The 21,357-nt window shown below is 42.7% G+C and overlaps 3 protein-coding genes across 3 annotated transcripts; all 3 read left to right on the top strand.

Moving 5' to 3' along the window:
- Positions 1-2,529: 2,529 nt before the first annotated feature.
- On the top strand, positions 2,530-2,984 carry MELLADRAFT_109983 (uncharacterized protein; the record flags this gene model as incomplete). The annotated part of the gene is made up of 2 exons (XM_007414016.1): positions 2,530-2,605; positions 2,722-2,984. 2 exons carry the CDS (start codon positions 2,530-2,532, stop codon positions 2,982-2,984), a joined length of 339 nt encoding a protein of 112 aa, XP_007414078.1.
- Positions 2,985-11,171: 8,187 nt separating this feature from the next.
- On the top strand, positions 11,172-15,557 carry MELLADRAFT_109981 (uncharacterized protein; the record flags this gene model as incomplete). Its single annotated transcript, XM_007414017.1, has 4 exons — positions 11,172-11,197; positions 11,861-12,248; positions 12,417-12,797; positions 15,018-15,557. 4 exons carry the CDS (start codon positions 11,172-11,174, stop codon positions 15,555-15,557), a joined length of 1,335 nt encoding a protein of 444 aa, XP_007414079.1.
- Positions 15,558-18,171: 2,614 nt separating this feature from the next.
- Positions 18,172-18,864, top strand: MELLADRAFT_109980 (uncharacterized protein; the record flags this gene model as incomplete). Its single annotated transcript, XM_007414018.1, has 3 exons — positions 18,172-18,303; positions 18,372-18,539; positions 18,799-18,864. The coding sequence occupies 3 exons, from the start codon at positions 18,172-18,174 to the stop codon at positions 18,862-18,864; spliced, it is 366 nt and encodes a 121-aa protein (XP_007414080.1).
- Between the last annotated feature and the right edge of the window lie 2,493 nt (positions 18,865-21,357).

Here is a 21,357-nt window from a genome sequence, read left to right as displayed (position 1 = left end):
AGTGTGACAGCTGAATTGAATATGATCAATTGGGTACTGTCCCTCGTGTCAATTGGCCAGAGTACTTAGTACTCGGCTGAGTACTCTGGCATACAGGGTCCAGTACTAGCCGTCTAAATCAAAACCGTGTTATATAACCAAAGGAAGCTTGGTTCCTTACACCAAGAATGTTTGTGGATAGAGAGATCCCTCATCTAGATGAGGGATTTCGAGGGAATGTATATAATGAAAGTTTTCCAGAATGCATGAAAGCATATTTAACAAAGAAGCAAAACCCATTTTACCCATTTTATCAATGTGTTTGCGTGAGGAATGTACCTGAGAAGGAGCCAAACCCAACATTTTTGAGTTTGAAGTTGGAAATTGAAGGTGAAGATGAGGTATTTCAAGAGAATGTTTATAATGAAAGTTTTCCAGAATGCAGGAAAGCATATTTAGCAAAGAAGCAAAACATATATTTCCCACTTCTTCAATGGATATTTGGCAGGTTAGGGTGCAAATGGTAGGAGGTTTGGAATGTGACAAGTTTTTCGCAAACCACTTCACTTGAGACTTTGCACATAAACCCTCACAACTTCCACCCAAACCCATTTAAGAAGTGGGTAAAATGGGTTTTGCTTCTTTGTTAAATATGCTTTTCTACATTCTGGAAAACTTTCATTATAAACATTTTCATGAAATCCCTCATCTTCACCTTCAATTTCCAACTTCAATCTCAAAAATGTTGGGTTTGGCTCCTTCTCAGGTACATTCCGCACGCAAACACATTGATAAAATGGGTAAAATGGGTTTTGCTTCTTTGTTAAATATGCTTTCCCGCATTCTGGAAAACTTTCATTATATACATTCTCTTGAAATCCTTCATCTTCACCTTCAATTTCCAACTTCAATCTCAAAAATGTTGGTTTTAGCTCCTTCTCAGGTACATTCATCACTCAAACACATTGATCAAATGGGTAAAATGGGTTTTGCTTCTTTGTTAAATATGCTTTCCTGCATTCTGGAAAACTTTCATTATCACTACTTTGAACAATTCCCTTATCTTCACCTTGCAATTCCCACCTCAATCTCAAAAAAGGTGGTATTTTCTCCAATGTGTTTGGTACATTCATCACTCAAACACATTGAAGAAGTGGGAAATATATGGTTTGCTTCTTTGTTCAGAATGCTTTCCTGCATTCTGGAAAACTTTCATTATCACTACTTTGATCAATTCCCTTATATTCTACTTGGAATTCCCACCTCAATCTCAAAAATGGTGGTAATTTCTTGCGGCTCAGGTACAAACATTACTCCAACACATTGAGGGTGAAGCAAAGTAGGGTAATGCTTCACCCATAAACATCACTTTGCCTGACACAAGGAGGCCAAGTTTTGAAGCCAGCCTGCGCGGTCTCAATACACTGACTTTACATGAATAAAATGGTCGAATTAGTCAAAGATGGAGGTAGCTAAATATAACTATCCTTTGGTATAGTTATTTCCTTCGGACCATAGTATACCAATGTATAAGACAAAATGATGAGTACATTAGTCAGTTTGTTCCTCCCTTAATCTATCTAGCTAGCTTGGAATGCTCCCTTACCATCACTTGTAGTTAGTGATAATTGCTATGGAAGTGTCTTTCTGAACAAGCATGACCAGGTGTATATCACTCGTAAGCCTGCCTACTCGGAACATCGGCCTTGGGCCGAATGATTGTCCAGAGCACGCACTATGTTCTTCTTGTTTATCTTTTTGACGGCAACGGGCATATTTGGGATAATTCCTTGTATCCAAGCCTTGAGTGTTCATAATAAGATCTGAAAGAAGAAAAAAAAATCAAAGCAATACATGTGAAACGCTCAAGCACTGAGCATACACATTAAATCGGGCTGAACGAGCAATGAAATGTCTGACCTCGGTCGGTACAACCTGGAGATTCCCAAGATCGTTTCCATTTGGCATTTAGTCTGACATTTTCAACAGACCTGAGAAAAAAATGCAATTGAAACAAGGTCAATTGACATCATGCGTAGAGGCACGCCACGGATTCGATGAATCCAATTAGGAGTCAGTTGAGTAGCCAAGGAGACTACTTAAAACGAGTACGAAAGGGCCCATTTAAATGTCAAACTGTTCTTCTAACCTCACACGGCCCAAAAATTATATTCTCTCACCTCAAGTTCTTTGTTATTTCTCAAAGATATCGAATCATCCTTCACATCGAAATCCCCTTGCATTGTGACTTTGATAATATCGACCATTCCAACCTTTCACGAGTTAACTCAATCTTATACTTCCCTTGCATGCTTCGGACCTTGGTTCATCGCGACGCATAATTCAGAAGCTAGAAGGGAGTATAAGATTGATGTTGCCTGATTTGTTTTAGGAGGAACTTGTGGATCATTATTCTTAGATCTCTTCTTCATCTTTCCTCTTTAACCTCAGATATCATTGAGATAATATTCTTTTATTATCGTTTATTCATTATATATTTTCCTCTTCATCAAATCGGATCTCCGATCAGATTATAAGTGAAGGAGCATCATGGGGAAGTACAAGTCACCAGCAACCCGATTATCACGTCTTAATCGTTCGATTCAAAAGCACCTTGAACGACCAAGTAAACCTCCTCCGAATGCTAGGTCCATTCAAAAGGCCAATCTGATTAGCCACTATGGTCTTCCCCTCGACTCAAAGTTCCTTTTCTTTCGGAAGGGACGACACGCTTCACTTTAGCTTATGGAACAGTCGTTTGTCTTGATTTGGACACATCCGAACTCTTACTGGTTGTACGATTTACCGAGAAGTCCAGTCTTGGGGAGGACATTTACCAATCTTATAATCATTCGATTAGCACTATCTACCAGCATGCCAAAGCTAGAGGCGAGGTGAAAACCAATGGTGCCACTTACCGGGCCAGGAGACTGGGTCGCAAATATGGTCGTATGTTCGCTGCCGGATTTCGCCCAGGTTACGAATCAGGGATCAAAGGAGGTTAGTTAGGCCAACCAAGAATACCCAGTTACATAATTCCTAATATCATTTTTCTTAGGTCACTACACTTGGAATGCAACTACGGCAAATGATCTCTGGAAGATGGAGGCCGACCTGAAACGACAGGGAAACCTCCCTGAGATCGAATCTTTCTTTGCTGAGCGATTCAGTGGGCTTTCTTTATATGCATTTGAGTCAAATGCTGCAATTGCCAGTCGAACAAATGCCCCATCTTGGGCAAACGAATCCTTTTACGTGTCGCCCAACTCCAAGGTCTTCGGTTCAAACATTGTAGTCACCTTTGATGAATTCACCAATAAGAAACATAAAGACAAGGATGCATCAAAATACGCCTTTGGCTTGTTCACTTTGATTGACCGGGCCACTGGCGAGCTTTACTTACGAGGAGACACGGCTTCACGAGGGAATTGTATAGGAGCCCGCTTTGTTCTGGATGACTACAATCTAGAAGTGGATTTGGATGCTTTGGATGGTATAGTTGAGATGATATGGAACTCCCAAGTACATCATCACACAACTGCTTCTAAAACTTACAATGCCAAAAACGAACAAGTCCAACCAGAGTCTGCTGAAATCACCCGCTTTGGATGCTCTTGTCAAATATCCCAATCTTTGGTGCATCGTCTTGAAAATGTGAAAATCGAGCAAGAGGGTATGAGTGAAAGAGAAGCCGAAGCATATCAAGCAAGAGTATTGACCGGTTATGCGGAACAAGCTCATCTGAAGATGAAGAATTTGGCTATCAAGTTAGGGATATGGCGAAATGATTATTAGGTTTTCTTAATGACCACAATAATTTCTTTAGAACAATATTGACAATAAAGCAATAGAATCGAAGAAGATTTTCTATCTATCTATTGTATCTACTTTGAATCTGCTTCTATTTAGATTTTACCCTTTTCAGTCGCTCGCATCTCATTTTGAGGCATAATGAAACTACGGCAAAGTAAGCTATACCTTGGGTGACCAGTTTCTGGAAACTGCCATTGTGAACGGGATAAATTCAATGTTCACTTCATGTTCACAATGACAGCTCACAAGAATTGTATCTTCTTGTGAACTACGATTTGGATATGTGAACTACAGATCTAAATCTAATTCCGTTCACAATTTCCTGACCTCTGTGATTGTGAACTTGATACTAACTTCACAACTAGATGTGAAGTTAGTATTGAGTTCACACCTGCAGTTAATAAAATGAATCACGTGTAAATGACACAGTTCACATTTAAAAGATTGTGAACTTGATATGAAGAGTTCACAATGACAGTTCACAAAATGAATCAAAATTGTGAACTTGGTTATACAGGTCACAGAATTGAATGTGAACTGTATAATCAAGTTCACCATCTTGAATCACAAAATGAATCCAGTTCACATCCAATCTGAACTTGATTATACAGTTCACATTCAAATCTGAGCTGTAAATTTGTTTGAAGTTTGACTTTGGTTCACACGGTCATATGTGAACTACCGATATAATTCAGTTCCTGATCCTGCAGTGATTTGCAAACTTGATATGAAGAATTAGTTCACAAAATGAATGAAGTTGACATTTGAATGCATCAAATTGCCAATTGCAGTTCACCATTTGAAACCAGTTGACATTTGTTAGCTGTAAGTCACATTTACCTGTATCGTGAACTTTTCAAGGTAAACTTTGTAGTGAGTTACCTTGAAGTTACGTTGAGCTATGAACTCTTATGCAGTTCATAACTCAAAGTGGATCTGGTGAACCACAATTTATTAGGAATTTGTGTAGCTCATAAATGTGTGCTTTCTAGTGATGTTGTGTGGCTCACAATTCAATGTGAACCTCTTGTAAATGCGAGATTTATTTCACAAAAGAAATGAACTTCGCATTTGATTGTGAAGTTCATAGCCAGTTCACAATCAAATATAAGGTACCTAGGAAGTTCACAATTAAATGTGAACTGTATATTTCAGTTCACAATCAAACCGCGCAGGGTAGTCTAATTTGATTGTGAACAAAATATACAGTTCACAATCAAAATCCTACGCGAATTCGATTGTGAACTGAATATACAGTTCACAATCAAATTAGACTACCCTCCGCGGTTCAATTGTGAACTGAATATACAGTTCACAAACAAAACTGCGTAGGATTTTGATTGTGAACTGTGTATTCAGTTCACAATCAAATTTGACTACCCTGCGCGGTTCAATTGTGAACTGTATATACAGTTCACAATCTATTCTGCGTAGGAAAGTCAGTTTGATTGTGAACTGAATATACAGTTCACAATTGAAATTTGACTTTCCTGCGACATTCACAATTAAATGTGAACTGTCTATTTGCTTCACAATCGAGTTGGGACTTTTGGTTCAATATTTCTTGGTACACTTTCCACAGTTCACAATACAAGGGAAGGCTCTGTGTGGTTCATCACATCATGGAACTACTCAAAGATGTGATGAACTTCCCATGAGATTAAAGCGGGCCAGCTTAATCTAAGGTGCCCACTAAAAAACATCATGTTTTGTGATTTATGAAATGTATAAAGCGCCCAAGTTTTTATCTATTCCTTGGCAAATTCGGATGTTGGTATCTACAAGGTAGTTAACAGAGAATCTCTCTTGAGATTAGATACATGCACACACAAGATCAGGGGCTAGATAGAGAGAGGAGATCGTTTTAGTTTTTATGATTGTCACTTGTGCTTCCTTCTTGTGATTCCTCAGAGACCAGGGATATTGCATCTGGCTCTGGTAAACCTACACGACTTTGGCGGTATTCTTCGTTTCTTGCTGGCCTGCTGTCCTTGGCTAATTGGGCAAAAATTGTCACATTATCACAATATATGCCATCCCATCCATTTGCACATTCATCGTGTAGTGTATACCAATCCGGATTTGGGTGAGGAATAGGTAGTGAGGGGGTTACTGAGACTTCTAAGGAGACATAATGTTGGCCTGCGACGTGTGCAATGACGATGGGTTGGACATCAGAGGTGCGAGGTGAAAAGAATGGGAGGGTGTGCATCGTGGCAGCGAGACGTTTGGTGTAAAATATGACTGGTTGGTGGTACGTATTTGCGATGATTGTTGATGTACCAGGCATTGGTATCCAAAGGTCTTCGCCGGCCGTGGCCTTTGGGTTTTGAAGTATCTTGAGTATACTTTTGACATCGTAACCGAGACAGAATGTTGGGGTGTGTTCCTTGTACCATTTGTATTGGGACAAAACCTCTTGTTCCAGCTCCTTACGAATGGTGGTCGATTGATCCGGTGTACGACCAAGGGAAACCGCAATAGATGAAAAAGCGCAAAGTCCATCCGGTGGGACGTCGGTAACGTTTTTTAAAAAGGGGTATAGGTAGGAAGGAATCTCTGCAATATAAGGTAAAGACTGTACACAATATACAGTATGATTAGTGTATGTCTCATTCTATGATGTTGTAGAGTAGCTCTAACCTGGATAGATGAATCGACTTCAGCTATTTGGTTTTCAGTTGCTTTGGTTTTGGGCTGGAGGAAAAGTTCAAGGTTTGAAATGTCAGCATCGGTTAAACAAGTGAAATAGAGATGAAGTGGCTAGAAGCTTATGAGGATGACCGACAGGTTGAATATGTTGGGCATCGGGTCGTAAGTTGAGTTTGATCTTCAATTTACCTCTAGGGGCTTCTTCATGACCGTTAGAAATGTTTGATTCAATGTTTGTTTTTGGTGGTTCATTGACACCAGATTGAATTTCTGTCGTTTGGGTGGTTGAGAGATTGGGAGTGATAAGGTGACGTTTGATTCAAGCAGAGGATTGTGTGGGAACAGGCAAAGCTTTTGCTTTTTGTTTCTTGGTCTTTTTCGATGGCGGTACATCAGTATTTTGAGTAGACTCTTGCTCAGGTGGGTTTTGTTTTTTGGAAGGTGATTCGAGAGGTAGTTTCTGTTTCATGTTTTCCTCGTCCTGAATGAGATTGTCAGCAGTGACTTGCTTTGCCTCCGTGTTCTTGAGATGGGTGGGTGAGTGTGTGTGTTGTGGTTCTTCAGCTTGCTTTTGGCGTCCATTCGGTCTTTTGCGTTTGTTGCGCTTCTTGGGAGGTGTAGCAGGTAAGTCCTTGTTTTCTTTGTTTTGCTGATCTGGTTGAGATTGTTGGACTGGTTTCAAAGTTTGAGCCACATCCTGAGTCGGAACAATGATCGCTTGCCCATTTGGCAAAAATGAGAGTGGATGTTGCGGGCTTGCACGTATCGAAGGAATGGTCGGAAAATGTTCATTGGGGGTTTCGAAATTATCTTCTCCTTTGTCTTCATCTTCCTCTTCGTTATTAAAGGGAGGAGGTGTGGACATTGGTGGCTCGGCAGCTCGGGTGTTGAAGTCGATACAAGGTGGATTTGGGGGAGCGGGTGTGCTGGCCGGTGAGGTGGACTTGATACACGACTTTGAGGAGTAATCATAATATTAATTAGTCTTCTTATTTTTGCAAATAAAAATTCATGAGATTATAAAAGGATTCCTACCTTTGAAGGCAACACCTTTTCAGTGGTGGCCTGATCTGGTGAAACGACAGGAGAAGGAGGTCTGGATGGGTGTTGGTTGAGATCAGTCGAATCGGGGGGGTTCTGGGTATCTTTACTTTCCTTGAAGGTTGGATTGATAGCTTGAAGTTTGATTTCTGATTTTTCTTTTTTTAGATCCTTCATGCTTGCTTCGAGTTCGATGATCTCTTGGGCTTCTTTGTTTAAGTGGTTGTTCGTGGCTTGATCGATCTCAGCAATGTCCAATTCTTTTTCACACTACACAAAATGTCATCTTTACCGGGCGGTAAAGAAAACTACTGACATAGAAAAGTCCTGAGGCAACAGGAAGAGAGCTAAAAATCTGAAAAAATATGCACCTTGTTCCTAAACGTTGGGGCGTCATGACGAGTATTTTTTTGTATTTTAAACACATATATTGGTTAATGTACTAACAATAAAGGCTGAGAATCATCAAAAACCCACCTGTAACAATACCTGAAATTTGGCCCTTGACTTTGAAGATAGGATTTTGGAATCTTCAAACATCAATAACTTTTGCAGTTCTGAATCAAATCACTTGATTCAAAGTGCATTAAAAAGGTGAGCCTTTCCTCTACATTTTTCATTGAGACATAACATCTGTAGCTGGTCTAAAAAAGATCCTACAGAGCTATTCATGCAGAACTGTTTGAACATATGTAGAGTGTTTAAATGACTAGATAGCATCTTACTAACATTATGAAGTGTGAAGAAGAATAGTTCAGCTTTTGAATGAACCAAAAATCGAGTTATTTGGAGCAGAATTGCAAAAGTTATTGGAGTTTTTAGACCACAAAATATTGTCTTCATACTCATGACCCATATTTCAGGTATTGTTACATGTGAGTTTTTGATGATTTTCAGTGTTTATTGTTAGTACATAAACCAATATCTGTGTGTAAAATACAAAAAAATACTCATCATGACGCCCCAACATCTAGGAACAAGGTATATATTTTTTCAGATTTTTAGCTCTCTTCCTGTTGCCTCAGGACTTTTCTATGTCAGTAGTTTTCTTTACCGCCCGGTAAAGATTACATTTGGTGTAGTGTCAAGAAGATCAAGGAGTGAGTTTTGTGCTTCATCTTCAAGGCTCTTCATACGGCTGATGAGATTAGCATATCGTTTAGAAAGGATGGGAGGTTTGGTTTTGATGGATGGATGGAGTGTTGGGATAGGCTCGATTGTGGTTGATTTCGGGGCTCTAGGTTTCTTTGGACGATGATAAGGTAGTTTCTTTGCCGAAGGTGGGTGATTATGATGTGGGTTTGGTATGGTGAGTGTCCAGGAGTCGTTGAGTGTTTTTCTATCTGCTCGAGCATAGAATGGGCAGTCTCCTGGTGATTTTGCATGGCGAGTTGGCCCTTTATAACACTTGAACTCGATGTAGGCATCGATCGGGGGGTAACGTGAATCTAGAACTGATAACTTGTATCCATGATCCACGGTGAGAGGGTCGAGATATGCATACAAGGCTTCGAGATCTTTGAGGACAGTCCCATTCGGGGGTATTCGAAGGAAAGGATTGCCTTTCTCATCAATCGGGATGTAGGACATTGATCGACTGGATCGTTTTTGTGAATTGGGCTTGAAGTGTGAACTGGTAATAAAGGTGATCGAGTGAGTCTTGAGTTTTGTTGGTGTGGTTGTTCGTGAACTGGTGAAGTTGTGTATTGAGGAGGTGAATTGAGTGTTTGTTCTTGTGAGTCTTTGTGAAATGTGGTTTTGGTGAGTCTGTGTGAAGTGGCTCTCGTCACGGGTTGTGTTGTGAAGTTGTGAAGTCAGTTTGTTAGTTTGGTGGACTTGGAGGTTTTGAGCCGGGAATTAGTGGTGTCGGAGACGTCGGTAGAAGGAAGTTAGTGAAAAAAACTTGAAAAAAATTGGGCGCCCGACTAGTCGGACGCGTCGGTGATGTTTCAGACTGAACATCGGCTTTTATCCGGCCATAGGGTATCATTTTCTTTCGGATACTAGTGCAGGAGGCGTGTAGCTACAGGTGCTATTCATAAGGACCATAGCTATAGAGCTAATCGGTTGGAGAAGGTGGAAGTGGATCAGGTGGAAGCGGTTCCGGAGGTGGAGGCCCAGGGGGTTCTTCAAAGAAACGCAAAGCTAACAATGGCAGGAAGGAGGAGAGAAAGTGCTTCAACTGTAACGCTCAAGGTCACATTTTTGGTTCTCTCAACAACCCCACCTGCCCTAAGCCTGTTACTGAACAAACTAAGAAATATTTTGAGGCTAAAGCTGCTTTAAATGCCTAGGCAATGTTGATCAAACTCAGTCTTCATTGCCTTTATGTCTAGTTGATAGTAATAAAAATTCATTTTCTATTTCTGCTGCTAGTCTGTGTGAGTTGCCTTGTGAGCGTTGTAGAACTCCTACGCAGTGTAGCGTAGGCTGAGCCGGAGAAGGTAAGAATCACCGTCAAGAAGAACGCATGAAACTAAGATGCCGAGAGGCTGCCTTCAACCTGAAAAGACTTCTACGAAAAATTACGTGAGACAAATTTTTACAACCCCACCGTCACAAGTTTCCCGTAAACCTAATTCACCCCGTACAAGGATTTTCAAACTTTCTAAACCCTATTTATCCCTCCCACAACTGAGCCACACACACAAACTTAATTAAAAAATAAAAAAAGTAAAATTTAAAAAATCACAACCTGAACTGGATTTGAACCCAGGTGCAGTTCTTCCCTGTTGGCCCTGATCTGGCCCTGACTCGAGTTGCTAACTCTCCAAAATAAAAAAATAAAATAAAAAATCACAACCCTTATCCCAGACTTCAACAACAACAACACTTCAACAACAACTCGATTCTAACTTCAAGTAGGTCTTTTCTTTCTTATCACTCTTCTTTAAACTGATAACTAACCAAAAAAACTTTCACTATCACTCTTATTCTCTACTACCAGCAATTAAAAAAAACACCACAGTACACTCGAGTCGATCTCAAGGACACACTTAGACAAAAACTCAAAACACAACAAAGACCACTTTGGATCAATTACTACGATCTCTACACACGATGACCGAGACACAGATGCGATCAGATAGATGGATCCCCCTCTTCTTTCCCTTCAAAAGTCCCTCCTTATATAACCTTCAACTCCCAAAACTCCGACCGATTCTTTCTCTTTCACCCGACCGATTCCGACCGATCTCTTGGCTTATCCCACACTAAACAGTTGATTTACTTGGATTCTTTCCTCTTTCTCATGGTATGTTTGTTTCCTTCTACTTTCTTGTCTCATTCTATCTTTCTATTCTACTACTGATGACATCATTTGTCTCTTCTTTCCTTCTTTCCCACACTAACTCCTTCCTTCAACTACTTATCATTTTCGATTTTGACTTTTTTCTTTCCAGGTATGTTCCTTTCTTCTTTTCTTTCCTTCTCCTTGTTTATTCTTATCTTTACTGATTTCAGCACTGCCTCATTCAATTCAATCTTTGTTTAGATAGTTCTAGTTCGATTTTTTCAATTTAATCTTGTGATTCAACCTCCAACCGCTGTTCAATTATGTAGTAAGTTATTCCTATTTTTGATTTTTCTTGTTGATCTATTTATTGAATTGGCTGTACTCTTGGCCTTCTAGAACCTCCTAGATCAATCAATAGGTTTCTCTCAATTCGATTCTGTGCCTCTGATTGATGTATTTCACAGTCAAATGTTCTATGTAAGTAACTCATGTTTCATGTTTGTGTTTCTTCTTTTAGTTCTTGTTGATTTCATAGCAACTAAAAAATACTTTTGTTTTCATTTTAATCTCATTTCCTTATTAAATCCTTTGTTCATTATTATTTTGTTCCATTTTCTTGGTGGTTTGTTTAAGCTGGATCAAATGGTTTGAGTATGATTTTACTTTGTGTGTTAATTTGATGTGGTCTGCCTGCTTGTTTTATATATATATATAATCTAGAAATTGTTTTCTGATTGTGTTCACTTGAATAAAATTAACTGAAGTAAATTAATATGTGTATATAAAAAATGATCTAAAAGAACATGCAAAAAAATGTGTTTATAACATAATGATCTCAAAAGTAAGATATATAAAAGGAAAAAACTTTGAGTTTGAAGATGGTCTTCTTAAATAAAATGAATTTTGAATTTTGAATTTTGAAGGGAATTGAGGTGTTTACAAGATCTGTAAGATAGATATTTTTTGATTTCCACAGCGTGCCAGCGAGTCGACTGTTGAACCTCTCAGCGAGTGGCCTTACGAGCCTCCCTTCGAGTTGCCAGTTCAGGTTGAAAACGTATCCTCTGATATGTTAGCTATAAGTAGCACCAAAGCTTCTTTTCCGCCACTGCACGCTTCTTCCTCGTCGTCTTCGTATAGGTTGTGCCCTTCAAAGTCGACCGACGTTTCGACCATCAAGAAAGATCAGATAAGCGAGAACAATCCGAGTCCAAAGCCTATTATAGAGGCGGATCGGTCTCACCCTCGTCTAGTTGATGAAAGACGTTCCTCAAAGGAGGGGCATCATCAAACGGTCGGTCCTGCGTGGACTATCCCACCGGCCAGTGGGCCCTTAGCAGTTCAAACTGGAGTCTCCGATGTTAGCTGCATCGAAGACTTGATGTTGCTTGAAAGTGGCTCGGAAGGACACCGAGTAAACTTCTTATCCACAGTGTGTGGTAAAGTTGCAAGTTTTTTATTAGATACCGGCGGAAGAGACCGTTATGTCTCAAGCGCTTTTGTGAAGAAGCACGGGCTCGTCACGACAGTAAGCCCTCTGCCGGTGATGGTCAAAGGGGCCTTCGGCCATACCATCAAGTGCAATCAAGTCTGCACGATGAACTTCGAGCTGGCAGGACTAGATTATAAGATATCCTGCCGGGTGGGTCCCTTAGCTAGCTTCAACATCATCTTAGGGATGAGTTGGATCAATCAGTTTGTACGGGAAACAAACTGGTCAACCGGGGCATGGCGTATCTGTGATGAACACGGAAGAGAGGCCGCGTTTTACCCGAGCCGACTAGCGGCTCCTTCAGGAGCTATCCATCAGTTGAGTGTGATTGACCATGGTGATAGTGACCTGCAAGAGGTATCTTGTTCAGGCTTTTGCCGGTTTTGCCGACAGAAAGATGTGGACGTAGTATTGATGCAGCCAATGGAATCTTTGAACGAGGTCAACGAGGTTGATGGACCTCGCAAAGATATTCCGGCAGCTCTACCTGAGATTTTGGCGAAAGGCGCCGCCCTACAGAACAGAATTAAGAAGTTAATCGAACGGTTCAAGGACCGCTTTTCGGAGGTTGACACCGCACCTAAGGTAGAACGCGTTGTCGATCACCTCATTGATACGGGTGAGAAGGGTCCAGTCTCACAGCCGGTCAGGAGAATGTCCCCTCTACTCCTAGATGAGCTTAAAACAAAACTCAAGGAGCTGTTGGACAAGGGAATGATCCGACCGTCGACGTCAGCGTGGTCGTCACCAGTCCTGTTTGCAAAGAACGCAAGCAGTAAGTTAAGATTTTGCGTGGATTACCGAGCGGTAAACAAGCTTACGAAACGGGATAGACATCCTCTTCCTTTGGTCCAAGACTGCTTCAATCAGTTGGGAGGGGCCATGTTCTTCTCTAAGTTTGACTTACAGCAGGGTTTCCACCAAATGAAAATTGCCTCACGCGATGTGGCGAAAACGGCGTTTGGGACGCGTTACAGACACTATGAGTGGCTCGTGAATGCTCCCAGCACATTTCAACGGATGATGAATGACATCCTGAGGGAGTATCTCGATGATTTCGTCCAGGTATACCTGGACAATATCCTGGTGTACTCGAAGTCGGAAGACGAACACTTCGAGCATGTCACGAAGGTATTTCTCGCGTTGGAAAAGGCCGAGTTGAAGATCAGCGGTAAGAAGTCGTTGATGTTTGCCAACGAGATCCAGTTCGTTGGGCACATTGTTTCGCACAACAGTGTGAGAATGATGCCAGAGAAAGTCAAAGCCATACAAGAATGGCCTCGACCAGAGAACGTCTACGACGTTTGGGCTTTTTTGGGGCTTGCTGGCTATTATAGACGGTTTATTAAAAACTTTGCTAAAATAGCAAGTCCATTGCACGGGCTAACAGCAGGGGTTACGAAAAAGAAACAAGCAGTAATATGGAACGCCAGCCATGAGGTCTCCTTTTGTAACCTTAAGGCAGCGTTACAAGAAGCCCCGGTGCTAAGAACTCCGGACCCAACAAGGCCGTACGTCATCAAAACTGACGCGAGCGACCACGCGGTGGGCGCGGTACTACTGCAAAGAGATGGGGAGGGTGTCGAACACCCAGTCGCTTTCGAATCCGCAAAACTTAACCCCGCACAACAGAACTACCCCGCCCAGGAGAAAGAACTCTTGGGCATCATCCACGCTTGGCGAAAGTGGCGGGTCTATGTCGAAGGAGCGGTCAGCGATACCTTAGTTCGTACTGACCACGCTTATTTGACGTACCTTCAGCAGCAAGTCCTTCCGTCGCGAAGGCTCCACCGTTGGATCAACGAGTTCGCCGAAATGACGGTTAAGATCGAGTATAAAAAGGGATCAGCTAACGTTGTCCCCGATGCTTTAAGTCGGCGCTCGGACCTTATGTTAATCCATGAGGTTAAGAACGGATTACGGGATTCAAGTGATTGGCCACTTCTAATCCCGTACATCCTGGACCAGCGTGAGATCCCAGAATGGGCCGACGCGACCAGTATTAAGACGGCGGTGTGGCAATCACCAAAGTTTGTCTACAGCAAGAAGGCTGAGACGCTGAGCTGGAAAGAGGACGATTCTCCTTTCGTCCCTTTCGACCTACAACCTGATCTGATGGAGTCGGTTCATCGACAGTCGGGTCACAGGGGCAGAGATGGCACCCTGGCTTTCTTAAAAGGCAGGGGCTGGTGGCCGGGGCGGTACAAGGACGTCGAGTATTTCTGTAAACACTGCTCGCAGTGTCAGATCTTCGAGCATCCGAAGACAAACCTGGAAACAGGGGAACAGGTCCCCTTGCCACAGGTCGAGCCGTTTGAACGGTGGGCCGCGGATTTTATCCAACTGCCTGAGTCGAGGGAGGGCTACAAATGGATTTTGACCATCATTGACCATTGCACTGGATGGCCGATAGCAGTCCCATTAAAAGAAGCTACGTCTGCGAATGTAGCAGAGGCCTTCCTGAGGGAAGTTTTCCAGCAGTTTGGGGTGCCTTCAGAAATTTTGACCAACAGGGGCCAAAATTTTCTGTCGAAGGATATGTTGCGCTTTTACAAAGCTGCACATGTCAGAAAGCTGACAACCTCCGGTTACCATCCGCGTACGAATGGTAAAAATGAGAGGCTGAACGGTATCCTCGAGGGAACTCTGTTCCGTCTTAACACGACGGGAGATCCCGCGAGGTGGCCTGAGTTTTTATCTCAGGCCATCTTTGCCGTTTGGGTTAACCAAAGCACGGTGACCGGTTGGTCACCGTTCAAACTTCTGTATGGAGTAAAACCCAGGCTCCTCGCCGATCGTGCGAAGTTGCGCCCGTTGGTATTGGGAACCGACACTGCTGAGAGCAAGCGCGCGAATGAAGCACGGTTAAACAAGATAAAAGCTGATCGGGCTGAGGCTCGTCAGCTTCAGGAGGCTCGAGCCGCGGCGAATAAGGCCCGGTTCGACAATAAGCTAAGGGAGAAGGGCACCATCCAGTCATACAGGATTGGGGAGACCGTCAAGCTTCGAAACGAGACTCAAACTAAGGGCCAGCCAAACTGGCATGGTCCGTTCGAGGTGTTCGACGCATTAGGAAATAATGTGTATAAAATTGTCAATCCTACGGGCTCCGAGTTCCCTCATCCAGTTAATGGGAATAGGCTACAGCCTGCCAAAACTAAGGACACGTCGCTGATCCAACCGTGGGCGTTGCCGGCAAGGCTCCAGCCCCCGGCTGATACAGCGGATAAATTTGAAACTAAGAAAGTAACAACTGAGGTCAAACAGTTAACTCGCGCGCAAAAGAAGGCGTTGAAAATCAGGATCAGAATCCCTAAGGCAACAAGTGGAATGATCGCCGGCTAAGGGGGGGATAGTTGTAGCAGGGATGCGAAGCATCCCCGTACAAATGTCCCAATCGGTCCCGGGCTAAACCCCTTACCCTATTCGGGAAGGGTAAGAAAAGGACGTGCTGAGCACTATAAGTAGTGGACTACATCCACAGTGCTCAGCTCCCCAGTTACGTCGCCCAATGAGGAGAAGGCTGACACCGCCTACTCCTCATTGGGATACCTCAGTAGAGTAGAGTAGCACGCCGCACCTAACGTGCCCTACACTAGTCAAAGGACCTCGTTTCATTCAGTTTCTCTCTTACTCTTTTATGTGTATAAATAGAGCTGCTATTGTCCTTTTGCAATTCGACCAGTTCCTCTAAGCAAGAATTGCTACTTCTTGGAATCCGTGCCTTACTCTCCAATTGCCTTTCTCTGATTCATTATCATTCCTATCGACAATTACTCTTAAGTCACTAGATTCCAATCCCCGTTAGTCCGTTAGGTTTTCATCTAAGTCACTTAAACAGTTCCTTCTCTAACCCTAGTTCTGGTCCTGTTACATTACCATGAAGTATGATTAACATACACCACGGGGTAAATGGCACGTTCCGAAACTAGGATTGGTAGCGTTATAGACACGTAGCAAACTTAACTAAGTCCCTTCTGGGCCAGTACCTGAGCTGTACCAGCTCGCTCAAAGGAGCAGAGTACTGGAAGGGCTGTGAAATTTTGTAGTTGCTACTGAGTAGCAGCTACTATCTGCTGCGTAACCATTTCTGGACACGCAGACGTTGGATTTGTCCAACTGTGAGACCTAATTGTACGGTGCGCGCAAACTCAGCAATACAAACTCTATCGTATCAGTGGAGGACCCTGGAATACACCCATGGAGGGTACTGACCAAAAAACCGACCTTTTGTTGACGTAGTTTTTCGATACTAAACTGCACTCTATCAAGACCTACAGGAGCACAAAAGATGCACCAGAATGAAGGCTTTCAAATGCACTAGCTCGCAGCCTGGTAGCACCAATATTACCTAAGATATATCAATGTAACGCCCAAAAAAGGGCCAAAAATCGAGGGTCGGTTTTTGGCCTGGGAGTTTGAAAAAAAAATTGCGCCATCGCGATTTACGACGCCGTGAGACATGATGCCGGGCTCTGTCTGGTCTCATCTGATAGCCCTACTCCATGCACATCTTTTGAAGTGCTCTGCAGCTTCATAGAGGCACTGATGCGTAGTGTAGAGGCAAAAAACTGAAAATCATGCTCCGTCAGTACCCTCCATGGGTGTATTCCAGGGTCCTATCAGTGGTCACCCAACTCGCTGAAGATGGGCTTTTGTGAACACACTTTGGATCAAGGTGAGCTGATGGAGAGATCTAACGGCACCCGGTTGTGTTGATGATTGCAGAAGGAACAAACTCGCCACAAATCTTGATTTACATAGTCAACCAGAACTTTGGCCAAATTGGCTTATTCTTCATGTGCTCAGTTCCTGACGAGATATGCAAGGGATAAGGCAGAAGTTCGAAATCCTTGCTAGTATGTCTCTATTCTGGACACATATATCCAAGCCTAAGGGTATACACAAAGGCCAATTGATTGTAGACCTCAAATGGGCTCGCGCGGATCATGGTCCATTGCGGAACCAACCAGCAATATTATCAAGATGTAGCTTTCGTGGTAAGGTGCTCTTGAGATCAGCAGGCTTTGAAGAAAATTGATTGTGAAAATCATCTCGAGAATCAAGGAACATTTCTACTTCCATAGACTGGTGAAAATGATTGCACAGAAAGAGTGAACTTCAATTCCTCCACTATGTACCATGTATGTCATGACATATCCACATTGTCAATGACCTATTAGAATGGCATGGTCTGCTTTGGCTGGCATTTTGTGAAGTCAGAAGTACGAATTCCAAATGGAGCAATCTGTGTGTCGTAAGTAGCCAATTTGTAGTGGGTAGCAGTAGCCACTACAAAATTTCACAGCCCTTTGGTTACTCCCCAAAGGAGGGACTTACACGCCATCAGAAAAGTTTGGTGTGAGATACGGGAGGGCTTTTCCCAAAAAACTCTGATCACTCCTGCCCTCAAATCACGTCAATCAACATGTTTCGACATGATAATGAGTTACACACGCGTAAACCTCAACCTTAATTTGCCACTAGCAAATCCTCAACGGCTCAAGTGGTTCTCATTCTAGAGCAAAAATAGCTCCTCAGGATAAACCCGGGGCCGTACATGTCTGTTCCTCGACTGCGGCGACCAAATCCCCAGATCTGGTGACAAAACCCTCAATAGTATATGCCCAAACTGTAGTTTGTCGGTCAGAGCCCTTGCAGGCGACCGAGCCAAGTCGCAACCTTTTCAATTTCCTTGTGGTGGCACCACCTTTCCAATATTGCTACTTTGCTTTCCTCCCAGCAATAATGCTATGACAGAGTCATTCTGCCGTTGCTGACCTCCTGAAATCACAAGCACTCCAACAATCACTCAGCACAATTCCAAAACTGCAGGAGCAAGTAGTCAACTTGACCAATTAAACCTGAAGTGCTCTTAACCATATTTACGGAAGCGTACAGATACGACGCTTGGCCAACACAGGTTGAGACAACTGTGCATCTCATCCACGGCAAGACCATGTTCTTGTTAGCGGGCACAGGCTTTGGGAAGAGTCGTGTGCCCAAGTTATTCTACCTTGCTCATGATCAAGAGCGCTACACGCCAAATGTGCTCAGCATCAACCCGTTGGATTCTCTAGGGGAAGATCAGGTGAGTTATGACGAACTAATATATTTCCATCACACGGGAACATCGGTGATGTAATTGTGACTCGGCAGGTCAGCAAAAAATCTGTGGTTCAGCTGAAGGATGTTAATCTGACGGGGGCTAACTGCACCAAACAAGTTTGTGATGATGTGTTACAAGGGAAATACAATTTTGTACATGTGGTGGGTCCTTTGCCCATCGGTGCGCCAGCTTCAAAGGAATCACATGTTCAAGCTGACGTCGGTATGTGATGGCATCTGGAAACCGCAAGAGGTTCTGCGGTGCAGAACCCCCATGGTATAGACAACAAAGATCACATTTCAATATATTTTGTATATATAATATTCTATTAAAATAAAAAACATATTTCTTTTTAGAAAACATACACCTCTCTCACTCGTGTTTCAAGAGTGTAGAAACAGAAACGAAAACATTAGAACAAAACCCTTAGAACCCTGGGTTAACTAAAAAATTAATCACCTTACCCTTTGCAACCAGCTAACACATGTCGAGGAAAGTGATTACAAACCAGGCCAAAAACTGTTGTTGAATAACAACCAATGACAGCAGCCCAGATCGAAATCCTAATTAGAAGTCCAGGCCAGGATATTCAAACCCTAGCCAAAAAAAAGGCGCAAAGCAATTAACAAGCCACAATAGAAGCACTATTTAATATGAGCTCTTCTTCGTACTAGGAAAAGAATTATCCTTTATCACCTACACAAATTAACCAAATTCCTATTTTAGAAAAGACTTGCGTTTTACTTAAAATGTCCTTTTCCTTTCTTACTTTGTTCGAATAACCTTAGTTGAAATATCTTAGAATCTTCTATTAAAAGTAGCTTCTTATCTTTTCCAACTTAGTGTTTGACCAATTCCTTTTCTATCTCTTTTTGTCATTAGGATTTGTCACAGATCAATCGGGTAGTTCCAATTGACTGGCATCTTCTATTTTCTATATCTTTCTTTTGATAAAAGCTTGTTTTATCAAACCAACACTAAAGTGTCACCCAGGATCATTATACGTTAGTATTCACCTTGGCAGATTATTAAGTGATTGCACTTACTAATAAACTGGCAGTGGTATCCCATCCTGCACCACAGACAGCTATACGTAACGACTGTAGCTTTGAAAATATTTAACTTACAAAGAACCAAAAAATAATTCCTCTTGAAGTGTTATAAACTTCAAAGAAATACATTTTGTAAGCATCATTCAGTCTAGAACTCATCTAGTATCCACCTTCTAAGAGTCCTAAGCTGACAGCATCACAGCCCGGAAATCGCCTTAACCAGCAAAATTTTTGATCAGATGTTGCAAGATCCCAAATTCCAAGCACGCCTGATCCTCATGGTGGTCAACAAGGCACATATGATATATACCTGGGGGCTTGTCATGAGTGGTGAAGCCAAACGGCTGGCCAGCTATGCTCGCGTCAACAATGGAGGAGTCTTTTGACCTTTGTATGGCGACCTTGCGCGACGCTTCCTGGCCTCCGACAAAGTTCTGCTTCTCTTGATGTCTGCAATGTGTACCCCGCAGGCAATTCATGCCATTTTGGCCAATCTCAAGCTGGATGCGCATGATCTCAAGTTTACCCGGGCTGAGCTAACTAGGCCCAAATTACGACTGATACAAAGGACTTTCAAGCACCCACTGAAAGGCTCAATTTGAAATCTATTTCCACATGCCATGGTGGTTCCATCAAGCAACATTCCACCAACCCTCGTGTATTCAGGAACTCAGAACCGGACTTTAGAGTCTTTGCAACTCATCAACTCATCCCGCGGACATCCTAATGAAGCAGCAAATGGTGTCTCTGACTTCTCTCGTTGGTACCCTGGGACCACTGGCCCAAACGCTAAGGCCTCCGCGGTTGCGGCATACGTCACAGGAAGCCTCTCAGTCATATGCTGCACGCTTGCCCTTGGTTTAGGCCAGAATTGGCACCAAGTGCGCCGCGTGGCAATTGTGGGACAGCAAGATCCCTGTAATTTTATCCAGATGGCCAGCCAATGTGGGCATGACGGACACCAAGGTATAGCGTTCATGCTAGTCAAAAACCAGCTTCCCAATGGTAAAAACAATCTCTCTGACTTCAAAACACCCACCCTGATGTCCGATGACAACCAAATGGACGCCCTCGCGATTACTCCAGTCTGCCTTTGGGTAGCGCTGGCAATAGACCTTGAGTGAGCAAATGTTATCTTTACGGGTGCAATTGATCTTGAACTCTGACAGCTTTATCACAGGCATGGCTACATCCCGTTGGATGCAGGGGATTGAACTGTACAAAAAGAACAAAAAAGGCAAAGTGACGCAGGAATGCAAGATTGTGATTGCTCCAACTGCGTCCCTGACGCGGCTGAGGCACTGTGGCAGGCTCAGTTGGCCCTGACCATAGACAACTTTGATCACACTCTAACATTAGACGAGTCGGACCTTCTCAACCTCATCAATATGCAGCCCCAGCCGCCCGCGCCAGTACTCACAGATTCAAGACCTTTGGCACTCCTGTGTCAACCCAACAATCCAATTGAGGACTCTACTGCCCTTGAAAGTCTAGTAACCCGCTTTGAGAGGGTGTTCAATGATTTCTTTACACTACACAAAATGTCATCTTTACTGGGCGGTAAAGAAAACTACTGACATAGAAAAGTCCTGAGGCAACAGGAAGAGAGCTAAAAATCTGAAAAAACATGCACCTTGTTCCTAGATGTTGGGGCGTCATGACAAGTATTTTTTTGTATTTTACACACAGATATTGGTTAATGTACTAACAATAAAGGCTGAGAATCATCAAAAACCCACCTGTAACAATACCTGAAATTTGGCCCTTGACTTTGAAGACAGGATTTTGGAATCTTCAAACATCAATAACTTTTGCAGTCCTGAATCACATCACTCGATGTGAAGTTCATGAAAAAGGTGAGCCTTTCCTCTACATTTTACATTGAGACATCACATCTGTAGCTGGTCTAAAAAAGATCCTACAGAGCTATTCATGCAGAACTGTTTGAACATATGTAGAGTGTTTAAATGACCAGATAGCACCT

This window comes from Melampsora larici-populina, assembly GCF_000204055.1.
Source record: "Melampsora larici-populina 98AG31 unplaced genomic scaffold MELLAscaffold_40, whole genome shotgun sequence".
Taxonomy (NCBI): domain Eukaryota; kingdom Fungi; phylum Basidiomycota; class Pucciniomycetes; order Pucciniales; family Melampsoraceae; genus Melampsora; species Melampsora laricis-populina.
This window is presented reverse-complemented; position numbering and strand designations above follow the sequence as displayed.